At 45.4% G+C, this 26,088-nt stretch overlaps 1 protein-coding gene across 6 annotated transcripts in view; it reads right to left on the bottom strand.

Moving 5' to 3' along the window:
- Positions 1–26,088, bottom strand: part of LOC106611730 (fibroblast growth factor 13) — a 168,796-nt gene that overhangs the window by 28,572 nt on the left and 114,136 nt on the right. For 4 of the 6 annotated variants that reach the window (XM_014212242.3, XM_014212243.3, XM_014212244.3 and 1 more), the window contains one exon: positions 4,222–4,332. In XM_014212242.3, coding sequence (XP_014067717.1) covers positions 4,222–4,332 — 111 coding nt within the window. Of the gene's footprint in view, positions 1–4,221; positions 4,333–7,682; positions 8,645–10,769; positions 11,075–26,088 lie in introns of those variants that run through there. The other 2 variants (XM_014212247.3, XM_014212245.3) reach the window with 2 other exon arrangements.

Genomic DNA, 26,088 nt, shown 5'->3' with positions numbered 1-26,088 from the left:
AGCTAGAGCAAAAGTTGGGCTGCTCTGGATTTGGTAAACAAAAGTTTAAAAAAACATCAACGAACACTGCTGTATGAGTGCTACCTCAGCAATGTTAGAATGCTTGTGTGTGTGTGTGTGTGTGTGTGTGTGTGTGTGTGTGTGTGTGTGTGTGTGTGTGTGTGTGTGTGTGTGTGTGTGTGTGTGTGTGTGTGTGTGTGTGTGTGTGTGTGTGTGTGTGTGGCACTTACATTTGAGTAGCTCCTCTCCCACCATCACAAGACACCATAGCTCAGGACTGCGCTCCCGTCACCATGGAGACAAGAGCACCCAGCGCCTAACAACGCTATTTTTGGACCGGTGCAAACAGCTTCACTTTTCTCCCGTTCTTATTCAGCCAGCTATCATTTTTCTCTTCCAAGCGGAAATGTTTTGGTTGGGAAAAGCAGGCCAATTGTTACATAACGTATCTCAATAGGACTGTAACTGTTAACAGCTCTATCTAACCAGCTCTAGGAAACATGGAACGGTTAACAGCTCTAGGAAACATGGAACTGTTAACAGCTCTATCTAACCAGCTCTAGGAAACATGGAACTGTTAACAGCTCTATCTAACCAGCTCTAGGAAACATGGAACTGTTAACAGCTCTATCTAACCAGCTCTAGGAAACATGGAACTGTTAACAGCTCTATCTAACCAGCTCTAGGAAACATGGAACTGTTAACAGCTCTATCTAACCAGCTCTAGGAAACATAGAACTGTTAACAGCTCTATCTAACCAGCTCTAGGAAACATGGAACTGTTAACAGCTCTATCTAACCAGCTCTAGGAAACATGGAACTGTTAACAGCTCTATCTAACCAGCTCTAGGAAACATGGAACTGTTAACAGCTCTATCTAACCAGCTCTAGGAAACATGGAACTGTTAACAGCTCTATCTAACCAGCTCTAGGAAACATGGAACTGTTAACAGCTCTATCTAACCAGCTCTAGGAAACATGGAACTGTTAACAGCTCTATCTAACCAGCTCTAGGAAACATGGAACTGTTAACAGCTCTATCTAACCAGCTCTAGGAAACATGGAACTGTTAACAGCTCTATCTAACCAGCTCTAGGAAACATGGAACTGTTAACAGCTCTATCTAACCAGCTCTAGGAAACATGGAACTGTTAACAGCTCTATCTAACCAGCTCTAGGAAACATGGAACTGTTAACAGCTCTATCTAACCAGCTCTAGGAAACATGGGAGTGGGGAGTGGTTGGTGTGTGTTGTGTTCATTTTCTCTTCTCTAAGTAGGCTCCCTCCCCTCTATGTTATTCATATCTCCCTCCTCCCTCATCCCTCCCCCTCTCCTCTCCTCCCTGCAACGGCAACATAATAAAACCAGACGATTACCGAGTCTGTTATTGCGCTGACTGACACGCAGGCTGCACAGAACGGTGTTCATTTGTGTGATAGAAGTGTCATCTGGCTTAAGTGACTAATTGAATATAGTCGGGGCTAATTTACATTCTCCCAGAATGCCACATTCGTTTAGCGTCGGGGTGATGGTGATCCGGGCAGCCGCAGGTATTACATTCGTGCCCTGACGACGAACCACACGGCACCATGAGGCACGGGCGCAGGGCGGGCACTTCCGGGGCGCGCCAACGCTGGGAGGGAATAGTGCTCTGAGGCTGTTAATAGTCTACCTACCACTCTGCCAAGGCAACTCTAGTAGAGGTGTTATCAGGACAGGGTAGGACTTGTGTTCCTATAACGACATCAGTCAATTACCTCTTAATGCAATGTTTTTACTGACGAGCGTCATAATGTCACAACAGTATATGACATCCAATACCGTTGCCAGCAATTACAAAGCAGGAAGCAGCTGTCAGTCAATAGTGACTGTGCGGTGATCAGGATGAGTGCATCTCTTAACAGCCTGCACAGAAAACCCTGGGACTCTCCATGTGCAGAGGCCCTCAAACATCCATCAGTCTGTACATCTATCTAATATCTATCTATCCACATGTGTTGGATTGTGTTTGTGCCTGGTGGATGTATGCTCTTGTTTTGCTACCTATCTCTACTTTAATCTGCCCATTGTAGAACATTGCACCCTGAGCAGTGGGAGTACTGCTACTGAATGATCAATGCTGTGTGGATTACCGAAAGCCTGGTGTTACTAAGGTCTGTAACAGTTTAAAAAGCCAATCAGCCACTGGACTGATCTCCCTAAACACAATATAATGCTCCACATCATTGCTGTAAGCCACGTTTTATTCTATTGTTTGTTTTACACATCTCAAAGGCTTTGGAAAATATGAGGAATGGATAATACTGGATTTTAATTCCGATGAAGGATACAAATAGACTGAACCAAAAACACTAAGTGTACAAAACATTAGGAAGCACCCCTCCCTTTTGCCCTCAGAACAGCCTCAATTCGTCGAGGCATGGACTCTACAAGGTGTTGAATGCGTTCCACAGGGATGCTGGCCCATGTTGACTCCAATGCTTCTCACAGCTGTGTCAAATTAGCTGGATGTCCTTTGGGTGATGGACCATTCTTGATACACACAGGATACTGTTGAGCGTGAAAAACCCAGCTATGTTGCAGTTCTTGACACAAACCGGTGCGCCTGGCACCTACTACCATATCCCGTTCAAAGGCACATACATCTTTTGTCTTGCCCATTCACCCCGCACACATACACAATCCATATCCCTTAAAAATCCTTCTTTAACCTGTCTCCTGCCCTTCATCTACACTGAGTGAAGTGGATTTAACAGGTGACATCAATAAGAGATCATAGCTTTCACCTGGTCAGTCTATGACATGGAAAGAGCAGGTGTTCTTAATGTTTTGTACAGTCAGTGTAAGTCTATCTGTATGAGATACGCAGTAAACGTGTAGCAGTGGAGAGATCTCAAATGTGATCCGAGCGAGAAAGAAATTCAGCCACAACTTAGAACAGTATGCAGAATGTACAGATCAAAGCTGTGCTTCTTCTTTGAAACGGAATCAGACAGGAAATGTTCATTTGATGTTACTGTGCCAATACTGTTTACTGTGTTGATGCACAGTTAACTGATGATCGGGTTTATTTACACGGGAAATATGATGGTCTGGAATCAGCATGGAGTAGATGGGTTAGGTTGATGGACAACGTAGTATTCATTAGACACCCCATGGAAGAAAACTGTCTTAAAAAGTAAGGGACTACCTGAACTTGTCCAATAAAAAAATGCTAGTTTTTGTCTTCCGATGCAAAATGCAGGGGGTCCCAAACTTGTTGGTGCCGGAGACCCCTTACGTGATAGCAAATTCATCAGGGACCCCCTCAAAATCAGTACACAATTATGACTTTAGAGTTGTCACGCCCTGACTTGAGAGAGCCTTTTTATGTCTCTATTAAGGTTTGGTCAGGGTGTGATTTGGGTGGGCATTCTATGTCCTTTTTTCTATGTTTTTGTATTTCTTTGTTTTGTCCTGGTATGGCTCTCAATCAGGGACAGCTGTACATCGTTGTCGCTGATTGGGAGCCATACTTAGGCAGCCTGTTTTCCTTTGGGGTTTTGTGGGTAGTTGTTTCTGTTGTGTGGTTTGCACCTGACAGAACTGTTGGCGTTTGTTTGTTTCTTATGTTCAAGTGTTTTGTATTATTAAAACATCAATATGAACATTCACCACGCTGCATCTTGGTCCCCTCTTTCAGATGATCGTTACAAGAGTGCTATAAAAGGAGTTTAATTATGACTGCTGCAGCACATGGCAAGACTTACCAAGTCTCAGGCCCAGGGAAATATCATTTTAAAGCCCTCCTTCTTCGTATTGGAGAGAAATTTGCCGGTTTCAAGACCATTTCCTGCAATTCTACACATTTTCCAATGGGGCAGAGAGACCGTTTTCCAGTTTGAAAGCTTAGATTAAAGTGCATTTATGTTCAAACCCATTTTGGGGGGAATACAAGAAGTATTGAGTTAAAAAATGGATCATTGATGAAGTACTGTGGATCCCTGTGTGCCTCCCAGACCCTGCTGTGCATCTAAGGGTAGCCTATATTGTAGATTAATAATATTCTATTGTATTGCACCTTCTAAACTTGTTCCACCGACCCCTCGGTTTAATCTGTTGTTGCTAGAATTATTTATATAAAACCATTCTATTTGATGTATTATGATTTTTAGCCCAGTTTGGGAACCACTGCCCTAATGAATATGTCCCTGGTGCCAGCCGAGCAGAGGAGACTTACTGTAGCCATTGTCCTCCTCCTTTGTCCCGTCGATGGTGCCATCTGCTTGCAGCTGCAGGTGGAAGCCCTGTCGACTGTACAGCTTCGTCACAATCCCCTTCAACTGGGGTTCTGAGGAGAGGGGGAGAGAGGGAGGAGGGAGGAGGGAGAAGAGGGGGAGTGTGAGATTGGAGACAGGCTCTGATCCTGCATCAAGGCTTGTCTTATTCCTGGAGAAAGATGAAGTTGCATCAAGATGCTGATGTTGTTGTATAGTCAAGATGCTGATTTCAGTTCAGTTTTGTGCACCCTCTCCAAAATGGACTGGGGTAGGGTGAGATGATACTAGAGTTGTGCCCACACAGGAACCTTGTTCACCCATCCACCAGCCATGTATCTTATAACAAGATATCCTATCCTATAATCCTGGCACGCTAGGTTATAAACTACATTAGAAACTGCTGATTGGATGACAGCCGTGGTATGTCAGACCGTATAGCACGGGTATGACAAAACATTTATTTTTACTGCTCTTATTATGTTGGTAACCAGTTTATAATAGCAATAAGGCACCTCAGGGGTTTGTGGTATATGGCCAATATACCACGGCTAAGGGCTATACCCAGGCACTCTGCGTTGCGTCGTGCTTAAGAATAGCCCTTAGCCGTGGCCTATTGGCCATATACCACACCCCCTCGGGCCTTATTGCTTAAGTAACTAACCAGTCCCCCCAGTCCTGCTCCCAATAGGCCCAGCGTAGCCACATTCTCAGCTCTCCAAAGGCTCAAGGGACCAGTGCAAACACATCTCTGCTGACGTCTAGAAGATCAAGCCATGGATACCGGCGTATGAGCAAACAGTTCCTATCTCTACCACACACAGGAACAGGGAAGGACTAGGGAGACTAGAAAGGAAGTCTGGGTTTATTCCAAAGGGGCCTGTGGCTGCACCTGAGAGGATTACATGGAGAGCAGGTGCTTGAGAGTAAGAGTCAATATTTATGCAGGATAAGCACTGTTTGATTTTTTTTTTATGCCAACTGTCCATATCATGTTTGTTTGTTCCCTAGTGAAAATGCCATGTTTTAAATATGGGGTATACAACTTCCTTCTATGGTGTAATGGATGGCCATGTATTGTGGGAAAAGAATTCCGTCCATCTATGCCATCCAAAGAAATGTTCTGGGACAACTAAAGAGTGCACTCTTACAAAGTACAAATTATGCTAGTCAATGGATTAACAAAGTTAGTAGTTCAAACTCCATCTAAAGAGATTTTAGTTGGGAAGGCGGTGGCCTATATCTTATATAAAAAAATCAAACCTGGAAGTGTCTATGATGACACAAGCTTGACATTTTAGTGTGTCATGTTCCACTAAGAGCTGTCCTTTCCCCATGTTGCCTTCCCTAGAGGACTGTCCTTTACCGTGATTTACCACACCTTTCATCCTCTCTTTCATGTGCTTTACCTTTCAATACTGCCATTACTACCCTCACAAAGGTTACCGCCTGGCAAGTACTCATGCTTTGGCTATTTTTTGCATCACTGGCTCCCTACTATAGGAACCTTTTAAGACCGATACATCAGGAGGCTGACGTCTTTTCAAAGGCAGAGATTTTTCGCCAAAATGTCAGTCCACTATTCATAAGTAAACTGAGTGTGATGCTGGGTAGCCATCTGGGTTCCTGTAACAAGCCATAAAGAGCATTTCCTCAACGTTGCTCAAAGTGCATTGAATGAAAATATGTGGATTGGAGGAGAAAATTGCATGGAAGACTTCTTTATTTGTAAATTCCCATGCTACCTTCAAAACACACATTCACAAGGTGTTACATCACAAGGAAATAATGTATCGAAGACAGAGAATGGCGTCATAAGGTGAAATCAGTGGGTGGCTTTTTCTACCAGGAGACGTGCTCAGGGATCTCTTCTCACACACTCACTGACACACCCAAACACATCCATACACAAACACACTCGCATAGCCGCAGCAGAAAAGTATCTTGCTTCTGCCGAGGCTCCACATATGTGTTACGTAAACCACACACTCCCTATCCCTGTCCCCTCCCGACTCCACAGTCCTGCCTCAGGGAGGTGGAAGAGGGGGATGAGGTGGGATGAAAGAGGGTACTGGCTGGTATCATGGTGTGGGTCCAGTTCTGAGGGAACACTGCAGGGTTGCTTAGCCCCAGCCCCCCGAGCAACACAGCCCCAATCTCCTCCACTCCACCCTCACCTGCATAATGCACTTACAAAACAGCCTGAAACAGCCTGTGAACTTGATGGGAGAGGAATTAACTGGAGCTCATTTTGGTCTGAAAGCACAGGGCTGAGTCACGCTCAGCAAACCTCAGCGGTGCTCATTAACCAAGGGCCACGGCTCATGTAGCTTTGTAAACATCACAGAGAACCAGCCGTAAGGTAGTGCTGGTATGTAGCACAGCTAATGGTCAAAAGCAAGCTGGTCTGTTTCACTGTATACTCTGGTTCTGGATGTCTGGTTGTGGATGTGGTTCTGTCTGGGCTCTGTAAGCTGCAGTAGAGGCTAAGCCTTCACTAACTACATGAATCGCACCTTGGCAGAATATACTGCACGGGCCATTCAGGGACTGAGAGGTCTCTTGGGATGCCTTATCAGACTGTTGTTAGAGCACTGCTCTGAAATACAGACCGTGGACTAAACTACACTGTCTGTACAGGAAACGTCCCTGGAAGTTTTTGCTGGTTGGTTTTGAAATCCCCAAATATAAAGTTGAATCCATGTGTACAGGATGTTAAACTTCACAAAGTGTGTTTGACATATTCTTCAGAAAAGTATAAATATCCTTCATCATGTTCTACACTTGGTGAAAGTACACAAAACTACTCAAATGCTTGGGTGCCTGCTGTACATTCTGTGTCCCATGATAGTACACTAAAGCAATATATCTGCATAGAGTCTTGTTTATGGTTGCTCATTGTGGATTCAGATAATATCATGGCAATGATATTTAAAGACCACAGTGGGCTTGTGTTATGCTCTAATCCTGTTTAGCTGGCTCTATTGTAATGGTCCACATGGGATTACACGAGCAGAAGCACCAATATAATACATCACTTAGGTAGTTATTAACAGTCTGAAATGTCATAGTTTTGTGCATGAACTAAAATACACATCCATAGGGAGACCTTCTCACTGTCTTTCCTTTGATCTAAATCTGTATTTATAGATTTTGATTAACATTCTATGGATATTTAATATATATATATATATATATATATATATATATATATATATATATATATGTATGTATCAAATCGAATCATTTATACATTTTGATGTTGTTCCTATACCTATATAGCCACTTTGGTTGTCCAGTGGCCCTGATATTTGGTGCACAGAGCAGAGTTGGGGAAAGTGATGATGAAACATAAGAAATGGAAACAGAAATCAAATGTATGAATTGTGATGGTCTAACGGAATTAGCGATACCCAAAACAGACCTGGTCGCCTCCGTCTCCTCTTCTTGGAGCCAAAGAGTTTGACCCGAGAGAACATAGACAGCCGGCTCGGTTTCTCGCATGGCTTCGTCTTGTTCGGGCTGCTAACGCAGCGGCAGGCATTAGATTTCTCCCGCTCCCTCGCCTGCCTTTTCTGACGAATAAGGGAGCTGGCTAACGCTGCAGCCATGGCCAGTTTGACGGTTTTCCGGAGAAAACTTCCAGACTATGAAAAATGTTCTCCTCTACCTCTTTAAATCTTTTATTGAAAATCTTTCTCAAGGAGCAGTGGTCATCCAACGATTCCTCAAATGCAAAGGGCAGTCATTGCTCGTTAATTGTGAAATAAATAGATTCAATTCAAAATGCAGTCAGTGCATAAAAAAGTACCTCCACTCCTCTTCAAAATGATGACTATTAAATGTTCTGTAAGTTGATAATTTTTCTGTTGGTTTTGTTGGGCGTAGCTCGGTAACGGTGCATCTTATCTCCGGAAATAAAAAACTGTCCTCAACAAAAAATGACGAGACACATGTTCCACTCTCGTACAGCACAAATAGTGGCATTTCTTCAGCATCATAGCTAACGCGCAGCTGTTTCCCTAAAAGCCGTTTTGCACCATCCTACAAAAGCAGGGACCATGCACATGAAGAGTGGCGCAGACGCAGGTGGTTGTGGACGGCGCTAATGCGCAGCCAGAAAAACACCTGTTGGAGGACGCAGAGAAAACGTTTCCAATGCTGATGTTTTCCTCTTATCTTTTACGTCGTTAATCTCCCCCGTCACGGGCAAAGCGCTGCTAGTACAGTGCACGGACTAAACCGGTTTAGTAGATAGAGCGTCGGGTGAGGATAGAGAGACTAATTATTAGAGAGATTAAATTAGTTTTCCCTCTCTTGTTCAAACAAGGCGACATATGAAATAAACCGCTTCAAACACAGTATCAGACCCCAGTGCATATTGCACAGTCTAAGCTATACTGCTGCGCTCCGAGGGAGCATCCTACCCAGGCGCAGAACTAGCGCGGGGGGAACCGGGAGGGGGAGTGGGGGTGGAGGGGAGCAGGAGAATATTCTGGTACCCTCTCTCTCTGTCCCTTCAATTATTCAATACCGATTCAATGAGTATGTCTTTTAGGCATAACCATTACGCACACGAAAGATTTATCAAAAAGTTGGGGATGAAATTTCTCATAAAGCGTATCACTCGCAGTAGATCCCGTAGCCCACACTAATTAATAAACACATTTTCCTTATCATGCAATATACAATTAGCCATGGTCCCTGCAATCATTTTAGCACTTTTAATTATGTGTGTGAGATAAGCAAGGCGACCTGCATCCCCAAACTCCACTGCAGTACCTTGGACAACGACACTGCCTTGAGATTTTGCCCACCCCCACCTGCTTCACTGCAGACACCCAAACAAACGTGACCGTGGTGCTCAAGTGCGAGGGACAGTGACCAATGACTCAGAATGTGGGAAAAGCCCTGACACAGTGGAAGATGGATTGGGCTACCTCTGCCACCTATACACTCATGTGAAGAAAAACTCTGAAAGCAGCCACTGGCATAAAACAAGACAGGGCGATGGAGTAAATGAGTCTCGGGTTGAAACTGAGCCATCATCAATATTTCACATCCTGTCTGTCCCTAGAGAAGGGTGAGGAGATGGGCATGTGGCGACAACAGGAAGCTCGTGTCCACATGTTTGACCAGCGTGCTGCCATGGTAGTCTGGCATTTGCCTTGCACTGACGGCTAGGTCAAAAAATATACTTTATATTTATTGTTATCTTCAACCTAGTCCTAGACTGAGGGGCACCTACACATCTTTTTATCAGTTATTTACGACAAAACAATATGAGGATGTTGATGATACATATACGTTTGTAACAACTATGAAATGTAACGTTTGAGAAACATGGAGGAACGTCTACTTCTGACGTGAGACAGAGCTGGTAGTACATAAGAGCAACACATAACAGCGCACGCCCCTGATTCAATCGATCTACATTTTACACGTGGGAGTAAAAAAAAATCGATGGCACGCAACTCAGTGAAACGGATAGTCATCGAACAAACTCCCTCACAAGACAGGAGTCATATCCTGCTATTGCATCAACTGCTAGATCAAACATAGGTAAGGAGACAGCACCCCCCTCACTGACAAGGCTACTTACAATAACTCCCTGAAGAAGCAGCAGTAGCTATACTTCCCATTCCTCCCTTTAAAGCGTCTCTGTTTCCTCTCTGTGCATCGTATCCGAATCAAATCCTCCGCAAGGGTGCCACCTACAGTCCAGATTTGAAGCTGCCGTACACAAACTTCACATGATCCATAGATCAATAGTGCTGTACATTAGTAGGATATTGCATACACTGCCACGCACAGAAGCCAAAGACCTGCATTTTTAAAATGATTTGTTCATAAAAATAAAGACAAACCTGTTACGATCAATTACATAGAAATAAACTATTTCCCAATCATTAATCCATCTATAACAGTCATAGTGAATAGACAATATTTAAAGCAGGTTTCTGAAAAGACTCAAGACTCCAGAGTATAACAACAGCCTACATATTTTACTAGAAAGTTAGGTAGGTAATACTTTTTCAAACTTAATCATCCAATAATATCAACCTGAGTGATCTGTTGTAAATATATCACCTTTCAACATACATACCGTTTAAAATATTACCGATATGTTTGTTACACTTGATATGCACCAATATGTAAAATGTCGAATTCTATCCATCAACTTCATCAAGTTTTATACAAGCCTACGTATAATAAACGGTCAACTTCCGACTAGTTCTACTTGGTAGACATCTACCGCACTTCTATCGCTGAGGTCATCTTTACTTCAGCACCATGGATAGCTCCGGCAAGAGGGCGTGCGCCTCTGCCTCTCCACAGTGCTCAACAGTCAAAAACAACCATCTTCAGCCACAGACCATGCAGTAAAACACAAAGTAAATTGGAATATAAGAATATCCAATGTGCATCAGAAAGTAGGGTAGATCACTAGAAGACAAACAAACTGAAATAAAATGTGCAGAAACACTTGGAAAGGTGAAGAGCCGCCTACCTGACGCAGATTTTCTCAAGGGAAAAGTCTTGCTTCGATGCATAACTGAAGCCAACAAAAGTGTCCTCAATATGAGCAAACAGTCGTCGGATCTTGGAATGAAAGCAAGAAGATGCTACAAAAGTTTAAACCATATTATTCAAAGAACTGTCATAGGCGTAGACGTTAAAAGCGTAGAGGCGGGGCCAGCAATACATGCAGAAGATCATTAACTGACGAGCATTAGTGAGATGCCATTATGACTTTCTAAAATGCTCATTAAAGATGCATTTGGAGGTCTTGTTGATCCGGAGTGTAGTCACTAAACTGCTGTGCTCTCTGCGTCAGAAATTAAGAAAAGTGATCGAAAATGCTCGCTGAGATACTTCCTGCCGAGGGCAGAGAATAGTTTCCTCTCATATTACAAAAAAAAAAAAAAATGGATGGAAAACGATCCTTTAATGTGCCGGGTAAACCGGTTAGGCAGGCCCTGTCCACTTTCGACTCAAATGCATTGACGTACATCAACGGGAGATGACAATAGGCATTAGAAGATGGTTTTTACATGGGAGCTCTGTTTTTCTGGACACATAAGCAGGATTAAAAAAAATAAAAAAACTGGTACAGTATTAACACATTGTACATGGCTTTATCACATAAACTGTCAAAGCCAAAGGGAAATCAAACATAGAATATAATTTAATCATGCCAACTTAAAGACATGATTCAAGCGTTCTTATAGCAAACAACCATCTTCCATGTCTAATCAGATATAAAAGATGAAATATAGTTTACTGAACTTTACTTAGGGCTCTATTCAATCCGCAACCCGTAAAGTCAGATTTACAGCGTGATTGAATATTAAAGCCATTGCTCCCGCTTTAGCGGAGACTGCATTCACGGTAAACGCTGTCGGCTCAAGCGGAAATTACCTTTACATTTCTATCGTGGAATCTGTAACGCTTGAATAGAGTACATTAAGTATAGAAGAAAATTACTCTCCAAGACAAGCATCAGTCATTGTTATGGTCTATATATGAAGGCCTGAAGTGTGGTGAATGTGGTGATATTGTATAATGTATTGTACTGTAGTCCTTAGAGGCAGTACCTTGCCAGCATTGAACACTAGATGGCGCAAGTGACTAGACTTCGATTGCTAGAGGACTAGCCATTGCGGATGCCAACAGACTGCACTTCAAAAAATGGACTTTGTTGAGGCCTTGAAAATTATGACCCCTCAAAGTAATGCAAGGACAGGGAAAGGGAGATACCAAGTCAATTGTACAACTGAATGCCTTCAACTGAAACGTGTCTTCCACATTTATCCCAACCCCTCTGAATCAGAGAGGTGCGGGGGGCTGCCATAGTCGACTTCCACGGCTTCGGCACGGCTTCGGTGCCGGGGGAACATTGGATTAACTGCCTTGCTCAGGGGCAGAACGACAGAGTTTTACCTTGATATACACTAGTAACTACAGATCATGAGAGAAGAAACATTAGCGTGCATACACATTTACTAAAAGTTAACGATATGAATTTGCTGAAGGGGACCACTATTTACCCTTAGCAATTCTACGTGTTCTATAGGTTGTTTTGAAGGTGTGAAACATTAGATAGGGATATTTGTACCTAGAAGGGTCGATATATCACGATACTGATCCACAACGGAAATGGATGCATTAGTTCTCTCCTCTATTGTCGTGAGCCAGAATGCATCAAGCTGATCATGGACTCAAGGGACTACGTTCTTTCAATAGATGGGAGTGATCAGGACCCTCTCTATGGTACAGTATGATGGGACATATACTGACACTTAATTCACCTCATAAATATGCATGTAAATATGTACAGTGCCTTCAGAAAGTATGCATATCCCTTGACTTATTCCACATTTTGTTGTTACTGCTTGAATTCAAAATGGATTAAATACAAAATAATATTACCATCTACACACAATATACCCCCTATTGACAAAGTGAAAACATGTTTTTTGAATTCTTTTGCAAATGTATTGAAAATGAAATACAGAAATATCTAATTTACATAATTATTCACACCCCTGAGTCAATACTTGTTGGAATCACCTTTGGCAGGGATTAAAGCTGTGAGTCTTTCTGAGTAAATTTCTAAGACCTTTGCACACCTGGATTGTGAAATATTTGCACTTCATTCTTTTCAATATTTTTCAAGCTCTGTCAAGTTGGTTGTTGACAATTGCTAGATAGCCATTTTTTATTCATGCCATATATTTTCCAGCAAATTGAAGTCAAAACTGTAACTCGGCCATTGAGGAACAGTCAATGTCGTCTCGGTAGGCCACTCCAGTGTATATTTGGCCTTGTGTTTAAGGTTATTGTCCTGCTGAAAGGTGAATTTGTCTCCCAGTGTCTTTTGGAAAGCAGACTGAAACATGTTTTCCTCTAGGATTTTGCCTGAACTTAGCTCTATTATTTTTACCCTAAACAACTCCCTAGTCCTTGCTGATGACAAGTGTACCAATAACATGATGCAGCCACCACCATGCTTGAAAATATGAAGAGTGGTACTCAGTGATGTGATGATTTGAACACTTCGTATTCAGTACTTAAAGTTCACTTCATTGCCACATTTTTTCAGTTTTACTTTAGTTATTTTTTGCAAACAGGATGCATGTTTTGGAATATTTGTATTGTGTACAGGTGTCCTTCTTTTCACTCTGTCATTGTCACGGTCGCTATCTTCAAACTCTCTGTCGTAAATCAACCAAGGCGCAGCATGCCTGTAATTCCACATCCTTTATTGAGGTGAAACCAAACAAAACAATAAACAGGTAAACAGAAAAATCCGTGACGCAACTGAGGCGCACACAAAACACACACAGAAATAATAATTACCCACAAACACAGGTGGGGAAAAGGCTGCCAAAGTATGATTCCCAATCAGAGACAATAGACAGCTGCCTCTGATTAGGAACCATACTCGGCCAAAACAAAGAAATACACAACATAGAATGCCCACCCCACATCACACCCTGACCTAACCAAAATAGAGGAAATAAAACGTCTCTCTCAGGTCAGGGCGTGACAGTCATTTAGGTTAGTATTGTGGAGTAACTACAATGTTGTCGTTCCTCAGTTTTCTCCTTTCACATCCATTAAACTCTGTAACTGTTTTAAAGTCAACATTGGCCTCATGGTGAAATCCCTGAGCGGTTTCTTTCCTCTCAGGCAACTGAGTTAGGAAGGACGCCTGTATCTTTGTAGTGACTGGGTGTATTGATACACCATCCAAAGTGTAATTAATAACCATCAGGCTCTAAAAGATATTCAATGTCTGATTTTATATTTTTACCCATCTACCCATCTCCCAATGTCCTTCTTGGTGAGGCATTGTAATACCTCTCTGGTCTTTGTGGTTGAATCTGTGTTTGAAGTTCACAGCTAGACTGAGGGACCTTACAGATAATTGTATGTGTGGGCTACAGAGATGAGGTAGTCATTCAAAAATCATGTTAAACACCATTATTGCACACAGAGTGAGTGTATGCAACTTATTATGTGACTTGTTCAGCAAATGTTTACTTCTGAACTTATTTAGGCTTGCCATAACAAAGGGGTTGAATACTTATTGACTCAAGACATTTAAGTGTTACATTTTTTCTGAATTTGTAAAAATTTCTAAAAACATAATTCCACTTTGACATTATGGGGTATTGTGTCTAGGCCAGTGACACAAAATTGAAATGCAATCCATTTTAAATTCAGGCTGTAATACATCAAAATGTGGATAAAGTCAAGGGGTGTGAATGCTTTCTGAAGGAACGATATGAATGTCTGACATTTCAAAGTGAAAATTACAAACTTCAGGAGCTTTATTAATACATCTGAAATACACTACAAGTTTGAAACGTTCTGCATTGCAGGAAAGTTCTCCTGCAACAGTGAGATCAAATCAAGATCCTACATCTGTAGGTAGGTAGATATGTATGTACTGTATGCATCAATCTCTATAAAACCATGCCATCTGTCCCATGCACTGCCCATCAATAATCCTGCCATAGGATAAGTGGCCCCCAACAGGGACAAGAGGCAGACCCCCATGTTCTACTACAACAGTCTGTGTCTCAGATCCACTCTGGATAAGCGGAGACCATCAGTCAAAGGGACAGGCTAGCTGTATCAGTGACTACATGGCTTCTGAGGAGAGGAGGGCTGCAGTACACAACAGCAGTACAAATAGAACATCACAAGAGATGCTGGGAAAGTGTCTGTTTGTACCTTCAATCATGCCTGTCTTTGTCTGAGTGTGGCATATGCATGTGTCTAACTCAACTGGTAAGCTGGCTGCTGCTGTGATGAGATGGACTACAGATACCTTGCTCTCCGGTAATAACATGCTCATGGCATAGGTTTTCAACTTGGGACGCGAGTGTCGAGAAAGAGAGATGGTCGCCCTGCTTCTCAGGGCTGAGGCGTGCGTGTGTGTGTGTGTCCATGTGTTCATGCGTGTGTTTGCCTGTATGTGTTTGCAAACCAAGTCTGTGTGACCTGCAGTGTGCCAGGCTGCCAGGGTGCCATTCATTACTGTTACCATCGCTGTTCTTCTGACTGCACTCCCAGCCACAGCCTCACAAGAGGGGGAGGAGAGCCTCCATGGACAACCTAAAGTCCAGTACAACACACAGTCGATTACAGTAGCTAGTAGAGCAACATACACAGTCAGTCCTGCATCAATACTATCAGTGCCATAAAAGGCAAACCAGAACAACACCAAGCAGTGAGCACAATCAGCAATATAGATCACTGGAGAGAGACAGGGATGCTGAAGCTAGATGCATTGGAGTGCCGAACAATTGGTGTTGTGTATGTTTTGTATACGGGATGGGTGTGAAGTGAGTGCCAGGTTGACAGTGACTGCGTAGGCCAGGGTACTATTGTGCCGCCTGCTGCCATACAAAGGCACACAGATGGAGCGCAACGATCCCGGCGCGGTGTGCTTCTCAAGCTGTGAACACGGATATTTCAGACAACACCACACAGCCTGCCTCCGTCACTCTGCCAGTAAACAATGATATCATTGATTGTTACATATTCTACCCGCTAGGGGTACTGTGTTGCGGAGTGCCACGAGATATGGGATGTGCTCCCAAGATTGTGGACTTTGGTCTGTGTTTACACAGGCAGCCCAATTCTGATCTTTTTTTCAGTAATTGGTCTTTTAACCAGACCAGCTCTGAAAAAGATCTGATGTTAAAAGATCTGATGTGATTAGATCTGATGTGATTGGTCAAAATGCCCAATTAATGAAAAAAAGATCAGTATTGGGCTGCCTGTGTAAACGCAGCCATAATGACCTCTGCAGATATAGCCAAACAATTACTGCTGTCTCCTTCTATTAATCGCACCAGTCTATCAAGTTAAATATTTGTTAATGAATGTCTAATTTGGGATTAAGAGGAAGCAGAACTTGGGGGAAAGGCATTGATTGTAGTGTGCGGCTTAAACCTGATAGAGGGCAAAGCATCACAAATAAGATTGGTAGCATCCTGAGAGTACATTGAAATTCCTTTAAAGTCCATTTTGGAACGTTATCTAAATCATTGCATTTCAAAACACTGAGCAAGACCTTCCTTGGTATAGTTCTGGCTCAAAGAAAGGACCTTCCATGGATGAAGACCAATATGGCATAATCTCTAATTAATAACGTTATATAGTAACAAATGAGGCAGTTCCACTCTGCATTGCTGCAGGCTTCTGAGTGCTTACAGTTAGCTGGTTCTGCTGGTAAACAACAGCTACATCATCCATGTTGCAGCACAGTAGACTAGGCCACCACTGCCATGACGACAACCAGTGTTGCTATGGAGACTGTCCACCTGAGCATGTGTGATTGTTATGGGGATGGGGGAAGGGGTATTACAAGAGACAAGACCCTTCCTCAAGGCTCTGTGAGGAGAAGAGCTGGATCCTAGTTGTGGCTGAAAGGCTGGGCCACGGGGCTGGGCTGACATCCTCAGAGCTCTCTGCTGCCCCCCAGGGCCTGGAGGACTGACTGCAGCAGCATATAAAGACGGACTATCGTGACTGGGACTGGTAACCCCAGGGTATTGACTACGATGTTGGGGAGCAGCTCCAAGCTCCACCGTGGGGACTAATGACAAAGCAGAAGAGCAGCTCTTAGCTCCACCGTGGGGACTAATGACAAAGCAGAAGAGCAGCTCTTAGCTCTACCGTGGGGACTAATGACAAAGCAGAAGAGCAGCTCTGAGCTTCATCGTGGGGACTAATGACAAAGCAGAAAAGCAGCTCTGAGCTCCACCGTGGGGACTACAAAACTACCACCAAAAGGAGCAGCTTCTTGTCTAAATATATGAACTTGTTTGTATTTGTCCAAAGTAGCATTTCTGATCAAACATAAAAATAGCAAACATGGCAACAAAGGGCTGTGAAGTCCATCCAACATTAATTCAGTACTGTCTAAACTGTATGCCAGTCTCCTTCCTCATTAAATCACTGTACTGTAGCATCTAGGCCTTACATCTCACTTAAAGCACACAGGAAATAAGCAGAGTAGCAGACTAGATCTAATACCTGGCTATTACCATATGCCCCCTCACCTTTTTGCCTAGCAGATTTGAAGATCCGAGTCTGGCAGAGTAATTATGGGGTGTTCTGTCTCAGAGGAGAGGGGGAGCTGACGTCAACAGTCTTAGACGTTAATGGAGACTAACTATAAGAACACATGGTGCTATCCAAAGACTAAAAGCAGAGTTGTTCTGACAAACGTTCTGTCTGACTGACCACTCGACTGAGAAAAAACGGCTATCGATCAGAGACTTTCAATTCTTTCCAGCCACTATTATTATTCGTTCACATGCCTCAAAAGATTTGATGTGACGCTGATCAGACAGACAGAGGATATTTAGTAGTTCCACAGCCTTGGATTCTCCATCTTCCCTATCAAACTGTCACAGCCACAAAATAATGAAGAGAAACGTCATTCGAAATAACTGCATAGAACAAAATGTTAAAGTATTCCGACATGGCAATCCTTGATTCCATCCATGTCAATCATGAATTCATATACCTGCATTCACGTCAATGAACAGCATTTGCCTTCCAGCCTAAGCTGCCTAAAGCAGTGGCACATGCCGCCAGGTTCCAGTCTCTTAGCAATACACACACAGTTACACACACAGTCGTAGTAATACACACACACAGTTATGCACACAGTCTTAGTAATACACACAGTGTTTGAGATGGGTGCCTTGTAATGACGTGGATAAATCTCAATCAGAGGCACCAAACGGTGTGTGAAATAGCAAAGCTCCGAGACGGGTCTGACCTGAATGACTAATAGGAGTCTCACACACACACACACACACACACACACACACACACACACACACACACACACACACACACACACACACACACACACACACACACACACACACACACACACACACACACACACACACACACACACACACACACACACACCCACACACACACACACACACACACACACACACACACACCGAGTCCAAAGGAGAACCATGGGCCATGGCAGCTTTACTCTCCTTCCTCTAACGATGTCTCCCTATTTCACCAGCAGGCCCAGACGAGGGATATTCATCTTAAAAGCTACTGTCCAAGAGCCCTGGAAGACACTGGGCTCATTCTCTACAACCCACCACCAATAAAGCCTGATTGACAATGTCTGACATTGCCCCTCTGTCACACTATGATGTGCGATTGGGAAAAGAGGACCCGTTTTTTTAACGTTCAATATCAGTGATGAAACATTCATGAGATGATGTCAATGGACGAGGAATTATCATGTTGATGTACAAAATGAGTCAAGTTTATTTCCTTTTTTCCTCTGTTGACGGAAATTGAAAATGAAACCTGCGGCGCGGTGTGTGACTCAACTCTGCAGATGCCCGTCCGGTCCCTGGCTGTATTCCCCCAGGGGGTTGTGGGTAAATGGATAAACTATAATCAAGGTGAGGGATGTGGTGAGCAGGAGGGCGTGTAAAAGACCTGATGATTGACAGCTCAGTGAGGGGTCACGGGGAGCGTAAATAACACATTTAAAAGCTGAGGACACCACTGAAGGGCAACGTGTCAACATGACCGCCTGTATTACAGGAGGGAGCGGGTCATACTACAGACAGATAGTACTGAGGCTGAGAGGTCCCTAGAATGAGAAGGATTGCGGTAAGACCTATTGACTGTAATTCTATAGGTCTTCATATATAATTACAGATACAGTAGCCATAGGGTCATAGCTACTCCCACAGCCCACAATGAGGCCATTCAGACTCTACACAATCAGGTTGCCATAGCGCTGTTGATGTCTGTTTCTGGGTTAGCCACTGCACACTGTCACATTCTAACCTACTTATATCATTTGACTGAGGAGGAGAGAAAGGAGAATTGGACCACATAACACGCAATACACACACGCACACAGTGACTATGTTACACACACACACACACACACACACACACACACACACACACACACACACACACACACACACACACACACACACACACACACGGAGACAGCCAGCCCTGATAAATCTGATAATGAGGTTCTAACTGACAATCGTCACGACAACAAATGCCTCAATTACAGCCAGCAGAGAAAACAAACAGGAGGCTGGAGGAGAAAATCAAATCCCTGTGCCACTGAACTGCCAAAATGGACGATTGAACCGCACACACGCACACACACACACACACACACACACACACACACACACACACACACACACACACACACACACACACACACACACACACACACACACACACACACACACACACACACACACACACACACACACACACACACACACACAAGGAGTTGAGTGGAAGTAGTTACTGCAAAAATAATGAAGGTTTGGCCTTCTGCATGGGCAGACAGTCATTATGAATAATGCATGGAAAATTGTACCCCTCCAGACCTGACAGGGAGGAATATGGTTAAGCAGGCCAGGAAGTGTGAAGTGATGCTGGCCTACATTCTCCTGCCTGCCAGCCAACCAGCCAGCCAGCCAGCCAACCAGTCAACCAGCCAGCCAATCAGCCGACCAGCCAGCTAGCCAACCAGCCAGCCAACCAGCAAGCCAGACACATAAAGGTGGTAATGGGATGTAGATAGGGCTTTGATACTCATGCCCTGGCTGGGTCAGACTGACAAGTCTACTGGGTGAAGGAGACACAGCATAGCAGATATAGACCCACCCCCAGAGGACTACAGGTCAGGGCTGGGTTTCATTCCAGAAAGTTGCATCCTCCACTGTCCTGGCTCACCCTCTCACAGATCTTACAGGACTGACTAGATGAAGGCTTCATAGCTGAAGTCACACCTATTCAGTCAGTCAGAGGGAAGTGAATGAGGCCAGAAGGATAGGGATGATCAACGTTTTGGAATGAAATCTAGCCATGATGAGAGATCTGCTCTGTTAGAAGGAAGTCACAGTGTTAGCCCATCTGTCAATCCCCTTGCTACTGATCATGCTACCAGCTGCTATATGCTAATCTTAGCCCCCACCAGGCCACACTGGTCCAAAATAACCCTGCTCACCTCCACTTCCTCTGGTTTTAAATAGCTGGGGAAGTTTTTGCTGGCCCGCTGGTGTGACTAGGTAAGAGGAATAAATACATTTTGCCTGGGCATGCAGTTTGGAATTCGAAATTCCCACGCTCCTAATGTGTTTCCTGGAGTAGGCGCCGGGAGGTGTCAGGTATCTTTCTGCCTGCCTTGGCAGCATGGCACGGAGTGCTGGCATAACTCTGCCATGACCACTGACTCTAGATCAGAGGATGAGAGCCACGGGGGATGGACGGAACTGAGCCTGCTGCTCTCTGTGCAGTTTGTGAGGAACTGTGATCACTGGACATACTGTGTGTGTGTGGCAGTGGAGGCTCCTCCTCAGAGGAAGGGGAGGACCATCCTCCTCAGTGAGTTTCATGAAAATAAAAATAGTGAAACAAAAATAGTTATAATTTTTAGATTAAACTGTACTAAATATATTCACGTCACCAAACAGGTTATTAAAACGCACTGTTTTGCATTGAAGGTCTACAGTAGCCTCAACAGCATTCTGTAGGGTAGCACCATTGTGTAGTCGGAGGACAGCAAGCTTCCGTCCTCCTCTGGGTACATTGACTTCTATACAAAACCTAGGAGTCTCATGGTTCTCATCCCGTTCCATAGACTTACACGTCCTCCAACCTCTTGCAGCATGAACTGACATGTTGCCCACCCAATCAAATGAATCTAGTACTGAAACTATAAGCTACAGCTAGCTAGCACTGCAGTGCAAAACATGTGGTGAGAAGTTGTGACACAGTACGTATATGGGGCAAATCTCAGCAGTGCTAGTTAGCTGTGATCTACAGTAAGCAGCAAAGACTGTATTACTTTGTATGGAGTGCAAGGTGTAGAATGAGGTTGAATTTGTAAAATCAAGCCTCATTCAGTTGTAATGTTAGGTTTTACCAAGGCCCAAAACTGTTGCACTCTGTAGATACTCTCTCCAAAAGGGCAAGCAGACTCTTCTAACAAGCAGGACAGCAGATTTTGATTGCTACTCTGTGCTGCTTGTGTAGATCAATTATTCATGGGACTTTTTTACCACTCATTTGGGAGTACGATCCAAAAACCTCAAAAAGCAGGAGGTCGTTATCTCCCTCCTTCCTCATCCTGTTGTGACGTGTACAGAGTACAACGTCAATGCCTGTGGAGTAGGCTAAATGTGGGGGAATGGATTAAGGTGATTCAGGGCAGCTCAGCCTTCATCTCTGCTGTGATTCCTTTCTGCCTGGGCCTCCCAGACTCCTCCCAGACTCCTCCCAGCCTCCTGTTTACAGTCCTATCGGAACTTTTGAGGTGGGGAGAGGGGGGCTCAGCAACCTGACACACCTTTGCTGCAGTGGAGGAATAAATTGATGCCCCTCCCTCTCACTCTCCCTGTCTCTCTCTCTGTCTGTCTGTCCCTCTGTCCTACTACTGAATCATCCTCTCTATCTATCTCTTTCAGGGTGAGTCAGGGAGGGATGTAGAGATGTGTATTAAGGAGAGCTGTTCACATCACACTCTGGCCTTGAGATCAGTGAATCTCATCCTGTCTGTCTCTGGTCTCAACTCACAGAGCCAACAAACTAGGATTTACAGACTGTTTCAGAGTCACAGTCTCATTAGAGATGGCTACTGTTTGATTATGTAACGTTTGGGAGGGGGTACGCAGTATTCCGTCTCAACTGTTTGTCATCTTTCTCTGGGTGCCTTTCATTTGAATGATGTGACGGAGGGTTTGCGCAGAGAGCTGGCCCGGCTGCGGCTCGACTCGGCAGACGATCGGGCAGCGAGACACTACCATGCCTCTCTGAATGGGAGGTTCAAGGCTAAATAGCAAATTTAAATATTCCTTTCATTCTTACTTTTCGAATGCCCCTCCCCCCCTCTGGCTCTGTCTCGAAATGTAAAAAAATGCGGCAGTCTATTAGCTTCAGGTGGCGTGATGTTTGGATACAATAAAAGCATTAAGGTCTAGTTTCTCAAAGCATCCTTAGGCATTAATAAAGTCACGAAGAGAGATCAAATCAGCACTCTCCATAACAGTCAAATCAGCACAGACAAAGCACAGTCGAAAACTGAGAATGATCCCCACAGCCTGAGAGACAGAGAGGGAGTGGAGTTTCACAGAGCCTAGGGGCCTAAGGGCACATTAACACCTACAGCCCCCGGGGTTAGCAGAGCTCCCCTTGTTAGCACCCCTAGAGCCCCCTAGTCCCAGTGGTATGTACTGAGTCAGGGGGTTACGCCATAATCGGATTGGGAGATTTCTCTGAGCGCCCCAGGATGATGAGGAATCAGTTCATGTGATTATGGACCCCTGTCCACGAGCATCATATTACCACGATTTAGATCCCCCCCCAGCCTCAGGTCGGGATTGGGTGTCGTTTTGGATTGGAAGTGGTGCCATTCGATCCCATTTAAAAAGCAGCTGCCATAACAAGCGCTAGCTCCCATGAGCTAGGTTATGTGTAGGGATAACGTAAATAACACGAGATCAAATATAGAACTGAGATCAGACAAAAAAATGGGAGAGAAGCCTTGGCTGGATCTCTAGGAAGGACCTCTACTCTCCAAACCTGATCCAGGGTCAGTGACGTTTACCCTGGTGAGGCAATAACATGCTGGGAGGATATTAGACCAGTGTTCTGGCAGACCTAGAGACATATTAACCATGGATGACAACAACCAGCTCTGATTTGCGGGTGATCAGTGATCAGTGCTACTGACTGCCTGCCTCCCTGCTTGCCTTGCGGATTGCCTGCTCATTACATCACCCACAACACGCATCTGAAGCAGCTCATAACGAACGCCCACAGAGCAGAGGCGAGAACACATGCCCCGTGTTTCCACCACCACGCCATCCATAGCTCTGCTACAGTACGCACTATGCTATCACGTCCAACACCGGGAGGTAGAAAAGAGAAAGCCATGGAGGTGATGGAATCTGCCCCTGTGGGTCTAAATCTGTTTCTTCTGTCTGATTTGGGTGGGAGGGTGTTGTTGTGGGAGGGTGTTGCTGTGTGTATGTATGTATGTATGTGTGTGTGTGTGTGTACTATCTACTGAGGGACAGCTGCTAGAGCGTAGTGTCAGAGCAGCCTGATGTGATGTAATGTGTGATGTCTCATTAGGTGTCCAGCCACTGGATTAGGGGGCTGACATGAATGGTTGCCATAGGGATCTGCGTCTGAAAGGGGTGAGCATGGTAAAATCAAATGAAAGTGTATTGGTCGCGTACACAGATTTCCAGATGTTATCGCAGGTGCAGCGAAATGCTTGTGTTTCTAGATCAAACAGTTCAGTAATAGCTAGAGAAAAAAATAACTATATAAAACACACACATAATCCAGAAAAATAAAGAAATAAAGAAATATCAGAACAAACAGCTAGTTTTTTTTCTGACCAGCACTGTCCCAGAGCTGTGGTTGCTGGGTGTGTGGGTGGAGGGGGCTAGGCTGTGGGTAGCTGGGGTGTGTGGGTGGAGGGGGCTAGGCTGTGGGTAGCTGGGGCGTGTGGGTGGAGGGGGCTAGGCTGTGGGTAGCTGGCGCGTGTGGGTGGAGAGGCTGTGGGTAGCTGAGGCGTGTGGGTGGAGGGGGCTAGGCTGTGGGTAGCTGGCGCGTGTGGGTGGAGGGGGCTAGGCTGTGGGTAGCTGGGGCGTGTGGGTGGAGGGGGCTAGGCTGTGGGTAGCTGGGGCGTGTGGGTGGAGGGGGCTAGGCTGTGGGTAGCTGGCGCGTGTGGGTGGAGAGGCTGTGGGTAGCTGAGGCGTGTGGGTGGAGGGGGCTAGGCTGTGGGTAGCTGGCGCGTGTGGGTGGAGGGGGCTAGGCTGTGGGTAGCTGGGGCGTGTGGGTGGAGGGGGCTAGGCTGTGGGTAGCTGGGGCGTGTGGGTGGAGGGGGCTAGGCTGTGGGTAGCTGGCGCGTGTGGGTGGAGGGGCTAGGCTGTGGGTAGCTGGGGCGTGTGGGTGGAGGGGGCTAGGCTGTGGGTAGCTGGCGCGTGTGGGTGGAGGGGGCTAGGCTGTGGGTAGCTGGCGCGTGTGGGTGGAGGGGACTAGGCTGTGGGTAGCTGGGGTGTGTGGGTGGAGGGGGCTAGGCTGTGGGTAGCTGGGGCGTGTGGGTGGAGGGGCTAGGCTGTGGGTAGCTGGGGCGTGTGGGTGGAGGGGGCTAGGCTGTGGGTAGCTGGGGCGTGTGGGTGGAGGGGCTAGGCTGTGGGTAGCTGGGGCGTGTGGGTGGAGGGGGCTAGGCTGTGGGTAGCTGGGTGTGTGGGTGGAGGGGATAGGCTGTGGGTAGCTGGGTGTGTGGGTGGAGAGGGATAGGCTGTGGGTAGCTGGGTGTGTGGGTGGAGGGGATAGGCTGTGGGTAGCTGGGTGTGTGGGTGGAGGGGGATAGGCTGTGGGTAGCTGGGTGTGTGGGTGGAGGGGGCTAGGCTGTGGGTAGCTGGGTGTGTGGGTGGAGGGGGATAGGCTGTGGGTAGCTGGGTGTGTGGGTGGAGGGGGATAGACTGTGAGTAGCTGCAACACATCACACTGCCCCCACACTACTTATTCATCACACCGCCCCTCGTTGGACCGGGTTGCCTCGGCACCAGATTTTATTTGCTTCTCAGATGAAGACTCACAGGGCCCTCCTGTGCCCTGCATGCTGATGGGGGAGTGCGGAGGTGTGGAGGTGTGTGCGCACGTGTGGAGCGGAATAAGGCTGTGAAACAGAACAGAACAGCGAGCAGTCTGCTGGAGGTTACTGAGGAAAACAGGGCACGTCCCAACCGGGCCAATCGAGTTACTTTACATCACTTGACAAACACCTGCAGCACTTAATGGAGTGGCACGGCACACCTGGGCAGGACGGGGGGGACGACAACTCCTGCTGGCTCTAGAGGAGGGCTGAGGTAGCAAAGGTTTGACAGGTGAAGGATGGTGTCTTTGTTTATGTCAGGCTCGTCTATAGTGCTGCCGAGGCCCTGCCACTGCTGCCAACCTTCAGCCCCAGGAACATAAGCTAAGGCTCCAACAGATTTATTAGGATCCCCATGGCAACAGCTAGTCTTACTGGGTTCTGACACATAACGAAAAAGACATTACGGACCCAAAATATACTTTATAATTGACATACATTTAAAAACATGAATATGTAGTGTGCGTGTGTGCATCTATCAGTTTCATGTACATGTCAGTACACACAACAAGTAGGTCACATGGGGGAGAGGCGTTGTGCCGTGAGGTGTTGCTTTATTTGTTTTTTGAAACCAGGTTTTATGTTTACTTGTGCTATAAAAGATGGGAGTTCCATGCACTCATGGCTCTGTATAATACTTTACATTACCTTGAATTTGTTCTAGACCTGGGGACGGTGAAAAGACCCCTGGTGGCATGTCTGGTGGGGTAAGTGTGTTCTGGACCTGGGGACTGTGAAAAGACCCCTGGTGGCATGTCTGGTGGGGTAAGTGTGTTCTGGACCTGGGGACTGTGAAAGACCCCTGGTGGCATGTCTGGTGGGGTAAGTGTGTTCTGGACCTGGGGACTGTGAAAAGACCCCTGGTAGCATGTCTGGTGGGGTAAGTGTGTGTCAGTGCTCTGTGTAAGTTGACTATGCAAACAATTTGGAATTTCCTACACCTCGTTTCTTATAAAACAAGAAGTGATGCAGTCAAACTTTAGTCAACTCTTAGCCAAGAGAGACTGGCATGCATAGTATTAATATCAGCCTTTTGATTACAATGAAGAACAAGACGTACGGCTCTGTTCTGGGCCAGCTGCAGCTTATCTAGGAC

The sequence above is a fragment of the Salmo salar genome, chromosome 09, assembly GCF_965601325.2.
Source record: "Salmo salar chromosome 09, fSalSal1, whole genome shotgun sequence".
NCBI classification, from domain to species: Eukaryota; Metazoa; Chordata; class Actinopteri; order Salmoniformes; family Salmonidae; genus Salmo; species Salmo salar.
The sequence above is the reverse complement of the archived record's forward strand: the minus strand, read 5'-3'. Positions and strand labels throughout refer to the sequence as shown.